The sequence below is a fragment of the Trachypithecus francoisi genome, unplaced genomic scaffold (genome assembly GCF_009764315.1).
Source record: "Trachypithecus francoisi isolate TF-2019V2 unplaced genomic scaffold, Tfra_2.0 Lachesis_group4, whole genome shotgun sequence".
In the NCBI taxonomy this organism is placed as follows: domain Eukaryota; kingdom Metazoa; phylum Chordata; class Mammalia; order Primates; family Cercopithecidae; genus Trachypithecus; species Trachypithecus francoisi.
Genome location: NW_022681469.1, coordinates 127168491 through 127185777, shown reverse-complemented (window position 1 = coordinate 127185777; position 17287 = coordinate 127168491). Strand labels below are relative to the sequence as shown.

Sequence of the window (17287 nt, the reverse complement as noted above, 5' to 3'; positions counted from 1 at the left end):
TGTAGCCCTAGCCCCCGCCCTCAATTGTAAAGTGAGCAACCATTACTAGTAATTCTTTAATGTGCATAAATTCAATTTCAGGTATAACAAATGTGATAACATGAAAATATTCTAGAATAGATACTGTATTAAATATTGCCATGTTTACAATATGTAGTATGTTTTTAGCCGATGGATTTAAACATGTAGATTCAACTAGAATCCGTGTATGTGATATTTGTAAATAAAGATAGAAATATTAGATCCATTTCTGCAGAACTTACTATATAGTTTAGTTGGAGTGTAGCATTGAAGAACTGTCAGTTCAGCATTGACTGAGGAGATAGTGAAAATAGCCTATACACAGCATCTTGGGGAAAGTACTGGCCGCTGTGGTTGCAGCAAATAATAGGGTGAAAAAAATAATAATAGAGTGGTCAGTTCCCTTTCATCTCCCTCTTCTGAAAGGAAGAAATTGAATTGGAACATTCAAGTCCAGATTGTGTCCAGTCATAAAACTGGGCCAATTGTTAACCTTACAGAATGAGTCATGTGGCCAGACCTTGAAGTTCAAGGCCTTCAGGACACTAAGGATGGGAAAATCTTTTCTCTTTTTTCTTTGAGACGGAGTCTTGCTGTCACCCAAGCTGGAGCCCAGTGGTGCCATCTCGGCTCACTGCAAGCTCTGCCACCTGGGTTCACGCCACCCTCCTGCCTCAGCCTCCCAAGTAGTTGCAACTACAGTTGCCCACCACCACGCCCGGCTATTTTTTTGTATTTTTAGTAGAGATGGGATTTCACCAAGGTATCAGTCTCCTGACCTCGTGATCTGCCTGCCTCGGCCTGCTGGGATTACAGGTGTGAGCCACCGTGCCCAACCAAAAATGGGTATTTTTTCTTTGGAGAAAAGCTGGAAATACAAACATGGCATTTTTAGCTAAAGTTTCTTCCACCAGTTGAATTTTCTTTTTTTTTTTTTTTTTTTTTGAGACGGAGTCTTGCTCTGTCGCCCGGGCTGGAGTGCAGTGGCCGGATCTCAGCTCACTGCAAGCTCCGCCTCCCGGGTTTCACGCCATTCTCCTGCCTCAGCCTCCCGAGTAGCTGGGACTACAGGCGCCCGCCACCTCGCCCGGCTAGTTTTTTGTATTTTTAGTAGAGATGGGGTTTCACCGTGTTAGCCAGGATGGTCTCGATCTCCTGACCTCATGATCCGCCCGTCTCGGCCTCCCAAAGTGCTGGGATTACAGGCTTGAGCCACCGCGCCCGGCCGAATTTTCATGCAGATATTTTTCCTTAATGTTGGTGCCAGTCAACCAAACAGTATTATGATGGAAAAGACCAGTCTAAGCCCCGTCGCTCCAGAGTGGGAGCCAGTGTTCTTGCTAATTGTTTCTTTCTGCACTAACCACTCGGATGTCTAATTTAGTTGTTCTGCAGTCAAATACTGGATTTGTAACCTTCAGGGCTGACATGCTGCGCAGTTTGCTTCACTGGGAGAATAGGAACAGGTAGACACATCTCAAGGCTAAATCTGGTCATGTCGCCACTGCTCTCATAATGACACACATGCAGTAAGAAGAATTTTGGAAGGGATTCGAGTAAACCCAAATGAAATTGTGACAGGACGTTTGTATGGTTAACATCTGATATCAGAATGTTAAAAGTGCCTTCTGTCTTAAATCTCAAATCAAATATTTTGTGTGTTGACCTTGGGCAGAAGTGTCCTGCCCTCCTGTCTTCACCGTCAGGTAGAAAACCCGCACTCTGCAGAAGGGTCCTGTGTGATCATTTTACTCCTCTGGTTGGGAAGCAGCAGTAATGTTTTTGCTTCCAATCTGATTACTCATTTTATGTTAAAAACAGTCAATGAGACCAGTATCTCTTGAGTGCTTTATTTGTCTTCTCTTTGAAGGGAGGGGACAGGCTCTGCTCTGTAAACTCAAATGTGTAGGATCAGCAACAATTCTGTAGCTTCCAACTGACTCAGAATTGACGCAATGTAGGTCTTCTAGCCCGAGGCAGGTATCAAGTCCGAATTGTAATGAACTTTTCACCAGTTTCAACCAGTTTCTTAAAAGATAGCTTAACTTAAGATTTCATCAAGACTTGTGTTTTCCCATGAATGTGAATCTTTCAATGGCTGTTGGAGTATGGATGTACTGTTCTTGTATTCTGAAGTAGTTAACGAATCTAGAAAGCACTGATTGGCCGTCTGGTGCCTATGGAGAAAGAAGTCCTCAGGTTTTAGGGCTGTACAGTGAGGCCGTCTTACAGCAGCACGTCCAGCTCTACCAAGGCAGTCCTCTGGTTCTTTTCTCTAAGCTACAGTGGAAATGGCCTAATGGTTAAAACTGGTACACATAACACCGGTTGTGCTAAACAAGTTCCTCGTGTCCCAGTATCCAATGGTTTTTCATCCTATTTTGTATCAATCAGCAGAGTATAGTTAAAGCTTGTCTTGATGTTGCATTCTTGCAAATGCCTTCAACTCTTACCTGAGAAAACATGGGGAAATGGTCAGCCAGACCCTTTCAGTTTTTCCTTTGCTTTTCTAAACCTCGGTGAAGCCACTATTTCAGTTGTATAAAATTTTTTTGCCACATGCTTATGGCCCAGTCGGATTAATACCCTTTTTTCTCACTGAGAGAGGAACACGTACTGCCTGTCATAACAGCATTGTAATGCCAGTGTCTCAGTAAGTAACAGAACCCTGGTGGTGGTAATTGGGGGTTTTTTGCCCTGGAGAATTCAGATTCCCTTCTACACCTTCTATTCTGCCCAGAAGAGGGGGGAATCACCAGTGTTATAAAATTAGAAGATTGTTTTGCCGGTTTTAGACTGAATATTTGAACACTGCAGCATTACTAGCCACCAGTGTTAAAGGACAGATGAGAGGAAACATTTGTTTTTAGCAGTAATTCCATGCTTCATCTTTTTTAAGTAATTTGTTCCAAATGAAGCCATTTATTGACTTGATGCTCACAAATATCATTTGAAGAAATAAGACGAATTGGGGTTAGATGATAAATTCTCAGGAATCTGGGTGATTTGGAGGATTTCATTTGGTTTTGCATTACAGCTAGTTGCTCTCAGTGAAGGTAAATTTCTGGTGAAATAACTCAGGTTTAACTGGCTGTGTGCCCAGAATCACTGTTCCTTTATACATGTGTCCTCTCCTTAAATTCATTACTTTCAAATGATGTTCAAAGCATTGACTATTTTCATTCAAAGAGACTACATTCAAAGAGGACCAAGAATACAGTGAAATTAAAACTATTTGCTGGCCAGGCATGGTGGCTCACACCTGTAATCCCAGCACTTTGGGAGGCTGAGGCAGGTGGATCACCTGAGGTCAGAAGTTCGAGACTAACCTGATCAACACAGTGGAACCCTGTCTCTACTAAAAATACAAAAGTTAGCTGGGCATGGTGGCAGGCACCTGTAATGCCAGCTACTCCGGAGGCTGAGGCAGGAGAATTGCTTGAACCCGGTAGGTGGAGGTTGCAGTGAGTTCCCAATTGCGCCATTGCACTCCAGCCTGGGCAACCCAGCCTGGGCAACGAGTGAAACACTGTTTCTTTTTTTTTTTTTTTTTTTTTTTTTGAGACGGAGTCTCACTGTGTCGCCCAGGCTGGAGTGCAGTGGCGCGATCTCGGCTCACTGCAAGCTCCGCCTCCCGGGTTCCAGCCATTCTCCCGCCTCAGCCTCCGAGTAGCTGGGACTACAGGCGCCCGCCACCGCACCCGGCTAGTTTTTTGTACTTTTAGTAGAGACGGGGTTTCACCGTGTTAGCCAGGAGGGTCTCGATCTCCTGACCTCGTGATCCGCCCGCCTCGGCCTCCCAAAGTGCTGGGATTACAGGCTTGAGCCACCGCGCCCGGCGAAACACTGTTTCAAAACAACAGCAACAACAACAACAACAACAAACTATTTGTTGACTTTTGTTTTTCATTTAGTTTTTGAAAAGACTATTGACAAAAAGTACAGAGTTATCTTCAGCAGTTACTTCATAACTTAGATTGGTACCAAGAGTGACAGGAGATCTTGTCTTGAAAATCAATATTAGACAGATGCCAACAAGGAGGCCCACTGTGACTTCTGGTAACCTATTTGGGGAGACAGACCTAATGACCTATTATGCAATTTCTGTCCTCATGTCTTTTGCTCCAACACACAAGCATTGGTGAAACATTTCAGACACCTCAGGCAGCACTTATGGTTTCTAATTGTGAGAACTACCCTTCCATCAAACCAAAAAGGCAAGGGTGGGAGCCCCAGCTACTTACTTAAACATTTTTTTACTACAAATTCGCCTAGAAAAGGTGAAATGTTTTGTTATAAAACTGTATTAGGCATGACCTAAGTATTAGGTGTATGATCTGTCCAGTATGTTCCATGAGAAATATTTCTTATTAGTGCTTTAAGCTCCAGAGTAAACATTCATTTAAAATGGAGTTCACTGGGCAGGTTTCCCCTTTAATCTAGCTAGAAATACTCTTTTATCAGAGATTTAAGGTGCCGTTTTGCTAACTGGTAAATAAAACCAAATGTAAATATGTAAGAATGTTTATATGTTGCACATAACTTTTTTGGTATAAAATAAATGTAGAAGTTTCCTGGGGAAGTTGTGCTCCCATTATTCTTAAACTGCAGGGTTGCATTCCAAAAAAGAAGCTGAAACGAGGTCTTTTTAGACCTGGTAGGAGCCTTATATTCTTGAAGTCAATACTGTAACCTCATTTCTAAGGTATACAGGGTTGATTCTTTTTCTCTTAAATCATACGTAACTTGCAGAAGATTCAGAGTCCTCAGACCTCTAGATCTTGGAATTCCTGTAGGCTTATGATGTATGTGATTGTCAAAACTTAATGACAAAATGTGTCACTGACTACTGTTCTGTAAACACTCAGAATGTATTAATGAGCTATTTTTCCATAGTTTTACTTTGGCTTACCTTGAATACTCCATGTATAATACTCTAAAAAGATAGCATCAGCAAGAAAGATGAATCCGTTGGAAATACAGCTGAGCTATCCTTCATGGACTAGAACAAGTGTGTTCTGTGCTGGAGCTTAAGACTTGTGGAAAGGGACACTGCCCCCACCAGGCACAATGGCTCACGCCTGTAATCTCAGCACTTTGGGAGGCCGAGGTGGGCGGACCACGAGGTCAGGAGTTCAAGACCAGCCTGGCCAACATGGTAAAACCTCGTCTCTACTAAAAATACAAAAAAATTAGCCAGCATTGTGGTGTGTGCCTGTAATCCCAGCTATTCAAGAGGCTGAGGCAGGAGAATTGCTTGAACTCAGGAGGAGGAGGTTGCAGTGAGCCATGATCACGCCACCGCACTGCAGTCTGGGCAAGAGAAGAAGACTCCATCTCAAAAAAAAAAAAAAAAAAAAAGAAAGAAAGAAAGAAAGAATTGACTGCCCGTAATTTGTAAACCATTTAAATGTGTCTACTAAATTTAATTTTTAAAATTGTTTGTCAACTAAGTTTTATTCATTATACTTTGACATACTGGAACACTAAACTTGATTCCTTTGAAAAACTAAAGGGAAGTTGATAAAAAAAAAAAAAAAAAAGAAGCCCTAGATCTTAATTGGAACTGACTACACTCTCATTTTTTAAAAATGGACTGACAATGCCTAATAAAACCAGGCGAAATTATCTTTATTCTTTCCTTCATGGAGCTTGCACAGGAAAGCTAAAAAGGAGGGTCCATGTGGAAACAGGGGGCTCAACCACAAGAGAGGGGGAAACCAAGTTCTATAGCAAAAACCATATTGAAGGCCAGGCACAGTGGCTCATGCCTGTAATCCCAGCACTTGGGGAGGGTGAGACAAGCGGATCACCTGAGGTCAGGAGTTCCAGACCAGCCTGGCCAACATGGCAAAACCCCATCTCTACTAAAAATGTAAAAAAAAAATTAGCTGGGCATGATGGCAGGTGCCTGTAGTTCCAACTACTTGGGAGGCTGAGGAAGGAGAATTGCTTGAACCCTGGATGTGGAGGTTGCAGTGAGCCAAGATTGTGCCACTGCACTCCAGCCTGGGTGATGGAGCAAGACTGTCTCAAGAAAACAAAACAAAACAAAAAAGACTCTATCGGTTCATTGTATTCCAACTGACTGGACACCAAAAGGAATATTTTTTCAAAGCATATACTTCAAATCAGAACTGATGCACCATCCTTGCCTTACTGGAGCCCACAAAGAGAGGGAGGAGAGATTCCTTAAGGAAAGACTGTGCTCTGGGAGGGGGTAGGTGGCATCATTTCGGGGTATAAAGCCATGGAATGCTGATTTGTAGGCAGAGTTGTTTAAAGAGGTCTTGTCACACTCAGTGGCATCCGTTATGATAAAGCCAATGGGCTTTTACACTCATCTGTCCATTCCTGTCAAGACCCTATGGCTGAGGTCAGAACGATGTCCTGGGAGAACCAGTTACCTCTAACCTTCCAGTTCAGACACTGCCAGCTTAACTACGTGGAAACTGGCTCACAGACCCTGCTAAGTGCTGCAGCATGACAGCGTTTCTATGAATTTGTTGGTACATGTGGGACTTAGCTCATCTGAGGAGTTGAACAGCAGCTGTGAAAGTCTTCTCCTCACTCCCTGTCGAGACTGGCCCGGTTTGCTACACAAACACGGCGGCCCTAGGACCATGGGGCTATTCCTGCAGATGCCCTCTGGAACCAGCTGCTCTGAACATGGTGGGGGTGTTGGAGCAGCAGTTTCTCCACAGTCCACACAGTTAAGCCTCTGAAAACAGCGCGACGCACAGAAATGATTTCAGATGCTTTTCAGTAGCCACTTTCATGCCAACTCTTTATTTCCATACTAGAAAATCTTTTATTTCCACCTTGTGTTCCCTGCTAGCACAGATCACCATCAAACTTAGGCCAGAAACGTTCTGGTCTGCCGTGAACAGTCCAGGAGGCACTTGTTCTGCTGCTGTGGAAGTCACCCTGACTCGGGGAGGAAGGGACACGCAGGTGGTGTCAGTCTTGCTCAAGTAAACGGGCTGTTTTCCAAACACTGTGACTTGGCTACTGAGTGGGGATACCTGGTTTCACTGGCAATCTTCCAGTATCTCTCTCGCAAAAGGAACGCTGCACTTTTTGGTTGTCTCTGCCGCGTGAAGACCCCCTTTTTATTCCCCAGCACTCTCATGGGTGCTATTAAAAAAACAAAACAAAACAAAACAAAAAAAAAAACAAGACACAAAGACACAAAGCGATCCAGATGACTTCTGATAGGTCAAGTTAGAACCACACTGGACCACAGTGAACATCAGAGGTGGATCCTGGGATTCAAGGCAAGAGAATGTAAGAGTCAGAACTGGCAGAATTGTAAATATTAGATAAAAATAAAGATCCACTTGATGGTGACCAAAATATCTCTCCTCGCAGGAGGCTATAGTGACTGCAGGACTCACTGAGGTAAAGACAGCCAGGGAATGATGTAACCCAGAATAAAAAAGGAGGTTTTAAAAAAAACCTTAATGAGTAACTGCTTTATTTGTAAATGTAATTTGATATTCGCTTTACATTACTTTTCCGCCTCTATCTGCTGGTACAGCCTTAAGGCTGAACTACACTATAGGTAAAAATACGTCTTTGGGCCAGTTGTAGTGGTTCATACCTGTCATCCCAGCATTTTGGGAAGAGGAGGTGGGTGGACTGCTTGAGCCCAGGAGTTCAAGACCAGCCTGGGTAACACATCAAGACCCCATCTCTACAAAAAATACAAAAATTAGCCAAGCCTGGTGGTACACATCTGTGTTCCCAGCTACTTGGGAGGCTGAGGTGGGAGGACTGCTTGAGCCCCAGAGGTCGAAGCTGCAGTGAGCTGTGCTTACACCACTACATTCCAGCCTGGGTGACAGAGCGAGACCCTGTCATGAATGAATTAATGAATGAATGAATAATGAAATTAAACTAAACCAGGCTGGTTTAGTTTTAAAAATAAATAAATAAAATAACAAATAAATAAATAATTCAGAGCTGGGGTTGAGCACAGTGGCTTATGCCTGTAATCCCAGCAGGAGTTCAAGACCAGCCTGACCAACATGGTGAAACCTCATCCCTACTAAAAATACAAAATTCGATAGGTGTAGTGGCGTACGCCTGTAATCCCAGCTATTTGAGAGGTTGAGGCAGGAGAACTGCTTAAACCTGGGAGGCGGAGGCAGCACTGAGCCAAGATCATGCCACTGAACTCCAACCTGGGTGACAAGAGTGAAACTCTGTCTCAAAGAAAAAATAATTCAGAGTTGGTTACCTTTTCAAAGAGGATGAGCAAGCGAGCATATCCACGAGCCACTGCCCCCTACTTGACTATAGTTTGCAGAAGTGGCATTCTGTAAGCATGATAAATTTAAGGGAGAAAACAGAACAGCACAGTCCACTGTGGGTGGCTATTCCCTGTGTGTCAACGGGAGTTCCAGGAGCTGTGACAAACGAGTGTGAGCTGGCTGGAGAGGGTATGAGGGGCTGGGTGGGGTTCAGCAATCCACATGAAAAAAAAAAAAAAAACAACCACAAGATAAAACAACATATCTTTGTTGAGGAGGGCAAAAAAATGACATGGATAAAAAAGTGAGAAAAGGCCAGGCATGGTGGCTCACGCTTGTAATCCCAGGATTTTGGGAGGCCGAAGCGGGCAGATCACTTGAGGTGAGGAGTTCGAAACCAGCCTGGCCAACATGGCGAAATCCCGCCTTTACAAAAATACAAAATTAGCTGGGCACAGTGGTGGGTGCCTGTAATCCCAGCTACTTTGGAGGCTGAGGCAAAAGAATTGCTTGAGCCCAGGAGGTGGAGGTTGCAGTGAGCTGAGATCATGCCATTGCACTCCAACCTGGGTGACAGAGACTCCATCTCAAAAAAAGCAAAACAAAAGGACAAAGTGAGTGATTAAACATGGCTCTAAGATCTCACCCATGCCCTGAGTAGGTATTATTTAGCACATGCTGTGTCAGATATTGCAGAGTACATGGGAAGCAACAATAAATAGGACTCCTTCTCTCTCCTGATCCCACAGTCCGATCAAAGATCAAGCCAAAGAAATAATGACAGTGCCTGGTGAGAACACTGGGAGAGCCAGGTTCGGTCTGCAACTGATTAAAACTAAAAAATTAAAACACACCAAATTATCTTGTTTGGTCGTCTCTTAGAAATGGGTGAATTCCTTTTTGAGATTAAGACTTATTGTTTCCCAGATTTGACCTATTATCTTAGTAAACAAAACAGGGACTAAAAGAGGCAGGAGTTAATACACAGAAATACAAGGTACAATCCCTCTGCCCTGAAAGCACTTAACCCAGCTGGAGAAAGAAGACAAATACATGCAAATTTTCACAAAAGATCTGAGTGACAGATATAGTGATCATCTGCCTCAAAGAAAGACACAGCTCATTGCTGAAAGAGGGGCTGAATCGTGTGGATGCTGAAAGACTACAGAACTTCGAGGAGATCAAACAACTGCAATGACCACCCCTGGAGCTGCAGATCCATCTTTCCAATCAGCTCAGTAAGTATTTATTGCTTTAAAGACCTTCTGGAGTGAAAACATGAAGAAGCCACGACTCCTGCAGCCATGTGTTGGGGGAAGCAGAACAATTACCCACTCTCCCTGAGCCTCAGTTTCCTCATCTGTGAAACAGGAATGATAACAGTACTTACTATCTTATGAGAGGATGAAGAGGGATGAAAATCTTCCCAGAGGCCGCCGCTACCACTTATTGCTTGCTTTCCATGTGGAAGTACATTGAATCCTCAGATTTCACTGACACTGAGATAGTAATTAACTTGTCCACAGTTGCAAAGCTAGTAAATGGCAGAAAAGCTCCTGTTCTTGGCCATCTGCTTCTAGTGTACATGTGATAATGGATGGAAAGTGTCATAATGCCATCTGTCCCACAATAATTTCTCCATAAATGGCAGTCATTATTAGGGCAGCTCTAGTCAAGTTCTACTTCTTGTAATCCCAAACATTTACTCTAGACTCAAGAAGGGGACTCCACAGAGATGACACTTGCATTAGACCCTGATGGCTTTTCAACACAAAAGGGATGGGAGGGACAGGGACAGACAGCCAGGGCAGGAACAACACAAGGACATGCCCATAGGAAAGAAAGCTCCCGGAGTTTTAGGAAACAGCTAGAGAGGGGTGGGACATGGGGTGAAAAAATCATCTGGGACAAGATCAAAAAGGCTCTGACTATCAAGATGCTGGGTGTAATTCGATCAGTACAGGAGAGCAACCAAGGAAGAGGGGCATGCTCTGGCTGGTGCTGGCAGCGATTCTGGAAGACCCACAAAAAATGGAGGCAGACAGTGAGGAATGCACTGTAACACCCCTGGGTGAGTGACAGTGAGGTTATCAAGTTGGTCAGCAGCAACAGGCATGCCAGTAAGCGTCTAAACACGTGAAATGCTTCCCGTCACCCTCAGGTAAAGTTAATAGGACCTGCGTAAATTGTGTGCGGGGAGGAGGAGTGAAGGAACAGACAGAGTCAAGGTTAGGGTGTTTACAAAAAAATATATTATTTCAAATGAAATTTGAGTTTGTAGTACTTTTATAACTCTGAAGAGGTTTCTGTCAAAAAGTGTGTCTAGTTTGAGGTCTAATTTGGTCTAGAACTAAAAGAAAAAAACCAGCACTAGCTTTATTTGCAAGGAGTTACATGAAACCACGGAGTGGATATTATGCTCCAGAGACCAACTGTGGAGCGAGTGAACCAGGACAGAACACCATAAAGCGCCTCCATTTAAGGGGCCAGAAGCCAGACGTGGTGGCTCACATCTGTAATCCCAACACTTTGGGAGGCTGAAGTAGGAGGATCACTTGAGGCTACGAGTTCAAAAACAGCCTGGGCAACAAACTGAGACTCTGTCTCTACAAAAAAATAAAAAATAAAACAATTAGCCAAGCATGGTGGCACACACCTGTAGTCCTCCTAGCCACTGGGGAGGCTGAGGCAAGATTGCTTGAGCCCAGGAGTCTGAGGCTGCAGTGAGCCATGATCACACCACTGCGCTCCAGCCTGGGCAACACAGCAAGAAAAATAGATTGACAGTGTCAATGTAGAAGTCACTGGATTTGCTAACCAAGAAGTCATTGGTGGCCTGTGCAGTTCAGTGGAATGACACCTGTGCTCTGGTGTCAGTGGAATGACAGTGGAAAGTTCAGTGGAATGACAACTGGTCTCGGGGGACTTAGGCATGATTGTGGAGCAAACAGCCTCTTGATAACACAGAAGTAAAAAAGCAACTGCTGCCTGAGGAGGGAGGGTCCGGAGGGAGACTGGAGAATGGCCACCGGCGGTGAAGACAAACACGTGGAGAGGCTGAAACTCCAGGAGGGAAAGGGAAAGACCCTCAGAAACTGCTGCCCAAACTTCCAGCAAGACCAAGACAGTTCCACTGACACCACGGTGAGGGGAAAGCAGCAATCAGTCAGAAATGACTAGAAAGGAGATGAGTTCATTCCCAGTAGTTTTCTCAGCTCCCATCTGAGAGGTCTCCACATGAAGAGGGAGAAGAGGGATTGCAAGGACTAAAAGCTGCAGGGGATCTGGTAACGAGATGACCAGAAGTAAGATCAGCAACGACATTCACAACCGCTCCCTGAAAAACCCCAACTCGAGGTCGAACCACCAGGCAAGTTCCCTGTCCTACATCCAAGGAGCTGAGCACTGCTGTGGTCACAGCAGGCCCCCACACACTGCACACTCCAGTCTGGGGTATTGGGGGAGTTAAGGGGGTCAGGGTACAAACATTCCCCACTGGCTTCAGAACCAAGCCTTTTTTTTCCTTTTCTTTTTTGTTGAAATGGAGTCTTGCTCTGTTGCCCAGGCTGGAGTGCAGTGGTGTGATCTTGGCTCACTACAACCTCCACCTCCCAGGTTCAAGGGATTCTCCTGCCTCAGCCTCCTGAGTAGCTGCGATTAGAGGAACGCACCACCACGCCCAGCTAATTTTTTTTTTTTTTTTCTCAGTACAGACAGGGTTTCACCATGTTGGTCAGGATAGTCTCTATCTCCTGACCTTGTGATCCGCCACCGTGGCCTCCCAAAGTGCTGGGATTATAGGCATGAGCCACTGCGCCCAGCCTAACCAAGCCTCTTTCATTGTGTCTACTTTCTCCCCTTGCTTCTCAACTCCCCACACCCTAGCTCTTGCCCAAGTGATCACCAAAACTGTTCTTGCTTCAAGGGCCTGGTGTCCTCCACACATAGTGGCTGGTCCTCGGTCCTACTCCATCCTGTTGGTGACATGTGACACTGCTGATCATTCCCTCCTTGAAACTGCCTGCCCTTAGGGCTTCCATGACACCTTTCTCAATTCTTTTCTGATCCTTCCAACTCTCCCTTCTTCATCTCTTTCTGGATTTTCTCTTCTCCCACAAGGCTCTGGCACGCTCATGGTGCTGTCTTTCATCCTCTGACCCTCCTACTGACGTCCTCACCCAGGTCTCACAATCTCAGCTACCACTACAGGCTGTAGCCAAGAAGTCCGTGCTTTCTGGAGACAGAGAGAGGAGAAGGACCAGAGAGTAGCAGACCAGAGGTGGGGACGGGCAGTGGGGTGAGAGAGGTGGGGGGAAGTTTGCATGGTTAATGGGTATGAAAAAATAGAATGAATAAGATCTAGTATTTGATAGCCCAACAGGGTGACTATGGTCAACAATAATTTAATTATACATTTAAAAACAACTACAAGAGTATAAATGGATGTTTATCAGAAAAGGATAAATGCTTGAGCTGATGGCTACCCCATTTACCCTACTGCGATTATTGCACATTGTATGTCTATTGAAATATCCCATATACCGGCTTGGTGCAGTGGCTCACACCTGTAATCCCAGCACTTTGGGAGGCCGAGGCAGGAGGCTCACGAGGTCAGGAGTTCAAGACCAGCCTGGCCAACATGGTGAAAGCCCGTCTCTACTAAAAATACAAAAAATTAGCTGGGCGCGGTGGCCAGCACCTGTAATCCCAGCTATTCGGGAGGCTGAGGCAGGAGAATCGCTTGAACTTGGAAGGCAGAGGTTGCAGTGAGCCAAGATCGTGCCACTGCATCCAGCCTGGGTGACAGAGTGAGAATCCATCTCAAAAAAAAAAGATACTCCTCCCCTCCTCACCATTTCTACAGCCCACTCCAACCTCTTGGTTAGAGGACAATGACCTTCATCTTCAGTGGGCTGCCACCTTTTCAATCTATCTACACTCATACAAATAAAGTCTCTTTTAAAAGTCTCTTTTAAAAGAAACATGGTCATCTCATTATCCTGCTTGTAATCCTCCCACTGTCCTCACAGGTTGTGGTCTGAACTTGAATTTCCTTAGTTCAGCCCCCAGAACCCTCTGAAATCTGGTCGTTGCCAGTCTCTATAGCTTTGTATGGCCCTACTTTGCACTCACATCCCAACTGACCCAAACTGCAAACACCCTACAGAAAAGCACGAGGCTACTTCCTGATCTCAGGCCTTACTTGGCACATGGTGTTTGCTGACACTTCGGCGTCTCTGCACCGTGTCCCTACCATAGCACTTCCACTGTGTTCATCTTTGTGTCCCCAACAACCGAGACAAAGCTACCATGAGGTAAACGTAATCTGAAGCATATGTAAGAGAAAGAGCTAGGGAAGCCCCGACTTGCAGAAGTTCATGGGAGAGAAGGGGAAAACTCTGAGGAGATACGGGGCAGGACTCCATGCTCTGAAAGCAGCCAGGGTACCAGGACTCCAGACACTAAGGAAACCGACAACTCATCCATCGACTCTGAGCTTTGCTGGTCCCAGAGGAACACATTCCAAATATAGTGTCCACTCCCAAGAATAATCTGTGCCCAGAAGAGTCCCTTTTAGGGATGCAAAGTTATTTACTACCTTACCTAAGCTGGGTCTTGAAGGCAAGTCCTCTTGCTCCATTCCTGGAAGACCTAATCCCAACCCTAAGACAGAGCTGTATACCTTAGCGAGGAGATGTCAGCATGAGAGCTGGGGCTACAAGCCAGGCTGCAGTTCTTTGAGAAACAGATGCCTGAAGAAAAAGCTAAAATGATTAAAGAGTCAAATGCTTCAGAGGAAGTAACACGCTGTAGAAAAAAATGACACAGAGCCGGGCGCAGGGGCTCACACCTGTAATCCCAGCATTTAGGGAGGCCAAGGCGGGTGGATTTCCTGAGGTCAGGAGTTCAGGACTAGCCTGGCCAACATGGTGAAACCTCGTCTCTACTAAAAAATACAAAAATTAGCCAGGCATGGTGGCAGGCGCCTGTAATCCCAGCTACTCAGGAGGCTGAGACAGGAAAATCGGTTAAACACGGGAGGCAGAGGTGGCAGTGAGCCGATATCACGCCATTGCACTCCAGCCTGGGTGACAAGAGTGAAATTCCGTCTCAAAAAAAAAAAGAAAGAAAGAAAGAAAAAATGACACGGAACATCGTATCACCGTGACTTGCAGTTGAGTCCCAACACTATTGTTTTGCTGAATAAGGTTATAAAGTCAAACAAAACATCATTCCTACCCTACCCGCAAGGTCTCTGGTAGTGGAGGTATTTAAGCAAGTTAATAGAGCCCCAGCTTGCACTAATAGAATCAGACTTGTTAAGGGCTGTTATCTTGAATCTCCTCTCCCTGAGAGAATGGTAGAAACATTCTGTTGAGGATATTCAAACACCAGGATTAAGGATGCTTCAGCAGTTCCTGTTGTAAGTGTAATGTCTTAAGCTGCAACAGCTGGCACACGATGGTCCAGGTCTTCATGACTTTGGTCAAGCAGCCCCCTGGGTCATGGGACACTGAGGCTGTTTGAATTGCAAGAGCTGCAAGTTCCTAGAGGAGGAGCCAGGCCCAGCCGCAGGGAAGAAGCCTGCCGCTCTGTCTACTGGCTATTGGACAACAACACTGCCTGTAGCGTTTGCTCTTGGCGGAGTCACAGAACCAAGCAATTAATGAAAGGGTTGAGGTTAAAAGGTTTAGAAAGCCTTTTAAAAAGATTTTTAAAAATCTTCAACTTTAGGATCACTAGTGGAAAAAAGGGAGTTAAAATTAATTTTAACTAATCCTTCTTTAATATTAAAATCTGTTTTAAATTTATATAGATTATGGCCAATCATGAATTGGCTTGCAAGACAATGCCTATTTGTAGGTTTTTTTTGAACAATATTTGTCCATATTTATAGTGGAAAAGATGTTGGGCTTAGGAAGCAATACATCAGCCCAGACAAAGAGCTGAAAAGAGGCCTTACAAATCAACTGTTAGCACTGCTGCTATAGGAGAAGATGAAGGAAGCCCACAAAAGCCTTTCTATCTCCACAGATTACAGTGAAAAACTTCCAGACAGCTGGGTGCGGTGACTCAAGCCTGTAATCCCAGTACTTTGGGAGGCTGAGGCGGAGGATCATCTGAGGTCACGAGATTGAGATCAGCCTGGTCAACATGGCAAAACCCCATCTCTACTAAAAATACAAAAATTAGCTGGGTGTGGTGGTGTGTGCCTGTAATCCCAGCTACTCAGGAGGCTCAGGTGTGAGAACTGCTTGAACTTGGGAGGCACAAGTTGCAGTGAGCCAGGACTGTGCCACTGCACTCCAGTCTAGGCAATGGAGCGAGACTCCATCTTAAAAAAAAAAAAAAATCTCCGGACAAAATATACAAAAATACACCTGAGGACTCCGAAAAGCAAACAAAAGCAGGTGGTCTGGGAGGGAAACAACACCTGAGAACCATTTTGGGGTAGAGGATGGATGTAAGTTTCATGGGGCTTTTTCCCTCTTTTCTCTCAGGGCCTCAATCCTGGTGCAGCTGTGGTGGCCCCACAGGCAGCTCCAACTCCAGGAGAAATCCAATCTTTCCGGCCAGGAGACTGAGAAAGGCTGGAGACCCAGGAGGAGGGCAGTCCCCCAGGCGGGGACTAGCAGCAGGAAGGGAGCCCTTGCTGTCCAGAGTGCCTAAGAGTCCTTTTTCCTTTTCTACTTTCTCTGCTCTGCTCCAAGGAAGCTCTAGTAACAACTACACACAGGCAGGCAGGTAAACCTTTGAGAGAAACTTGGAGCCTGTGGCTAGAGGACCCAAAAGGGGGTCTCATGTGGGCCAGAGAGTAGGAGTGAGGGAGTCCCAGAGAGGAGAGCTAGAGAAGGGGACTCCAAATTTGAATTTCAATCAACACAAATCCTAGGTTCATCTGAGCTATTTACATGCAGAACAGCACCAAAACAGCAAGCATGGAACAGACCCAGCACAGCAAAGACCCCAGGTGAGAAGGGAGCGAGTTACACCACCAGTCCAGCCCCATATGCAAAGACCCAGAGTGGGTTTCAAAACAAAATGACACTGAAATCCTTGCCCCAGAAGGCAAGACCAACTTGAAGTCTGAAGCTAATTGGGTTAACAGCCTCCTAAAACACAAACCAGAGGCTTTTAACAGGACCCAGAGTCCAAACAATATAATACTCAAATGCCCAGGATACAATCTACAATTACCCAGACCAGGAAAATACGACTCATTCTCCAGGGAAAAGATAATCAACAGGTGCCAAGACCATGATGACCCAGATGTTAAAGTTATCAAGAATTTAGCTACTATAACAATGGGGGGTAAAAGTAGACATTCCTGAAATGAATGGAATAATACAAGTTCTCAGGAAAGAACAGAAAGTGTAAAAAATAACCAAATGGAAACTTTAGAACTGAAAAATACCTGAAATGAAAAATTCACTGGTAGGCTTGATAATGGAAGATGCCAGAACAATCTCTGCGTATATAGATAGATCAACAGAAATTATCCCATTAGACTTTGAAGCTGCAGTGAGCCTGATAGCACAACCGCACTTCAGCTTGGGCAACAAAGTGAAACCTTGTCTCTATTAAAAAAGAGACAGGAGGCCGGGCGCGGTGGCTCATGCCTGTAATCCCAACACTTTGGGTGGCCGAGGCAGGCGGATCACGAGGTCAGCAGATCGAGACCATCCTGGCTAACACAGTGAAACCCCGTCTCTACTGAAAAAAAAAAAAAAAAAAATAGCTGGGTGTGGTGGTGGGCACCTAGAGTCCCAGCTACTTGGGAGGCTGAGGTAGGAGAATGGCGTGAACCCGGGTGGCAGAGCTTACAATGAGCCAAGATCATGCCATGGCACTCCAGCCTGGGTGATAGAGCGAGACTCTGTCTCAAAAAGAAAAAAAAAAAAGAGAGAGACAGGAAAAGAAAAAGAGAGAAATTAATTATTCCATTTGAACTACAAATTGTTTTAGAAAGAAACAGAGCCTCAGAGACCTGTACAGCAGCATCAGAGGTC

The 17287-nt window shown here is 45.1% G+C and overlaps 2 protein-coding genes across 14 annotated transcripts in view; one reads left to right on the top strand and one right to left on the bottom strand.

Moving 5' to 3' along the window:
* Positions 1 to 17287, top strand: part of RABGEF1 (RAB guanine nucleotide exchange factor 1) — a 1203668-nt gene that overhangs the window by 204175 nt on the left and 982206 nt on the right. The window lies entirely within an intron of this gene.
* LOC117072931 (DNA-directed RNA polymerase III subunit RPC9-like) overlaps positions 6781 to 17287 on the bottom strand; it is a 38391-nt gene continuing 27884 nt past the window's right edge. For both annotated transcript variants that reach the window (XR_004433015.1, XM_033193424.1), the window contains one exon: positions 6781 to 7286. Coding sequence is in view for 1 of the 2 variants with exons in the window: in XM_033193424.1 (XP_033049315.1) it covers positions 7274 to 7286 (13 nt within the window). In the remaining variant the exon portion in view is untranslated. The remainder of the gene's footprint in view (positions 7287 to 17287) is intronic.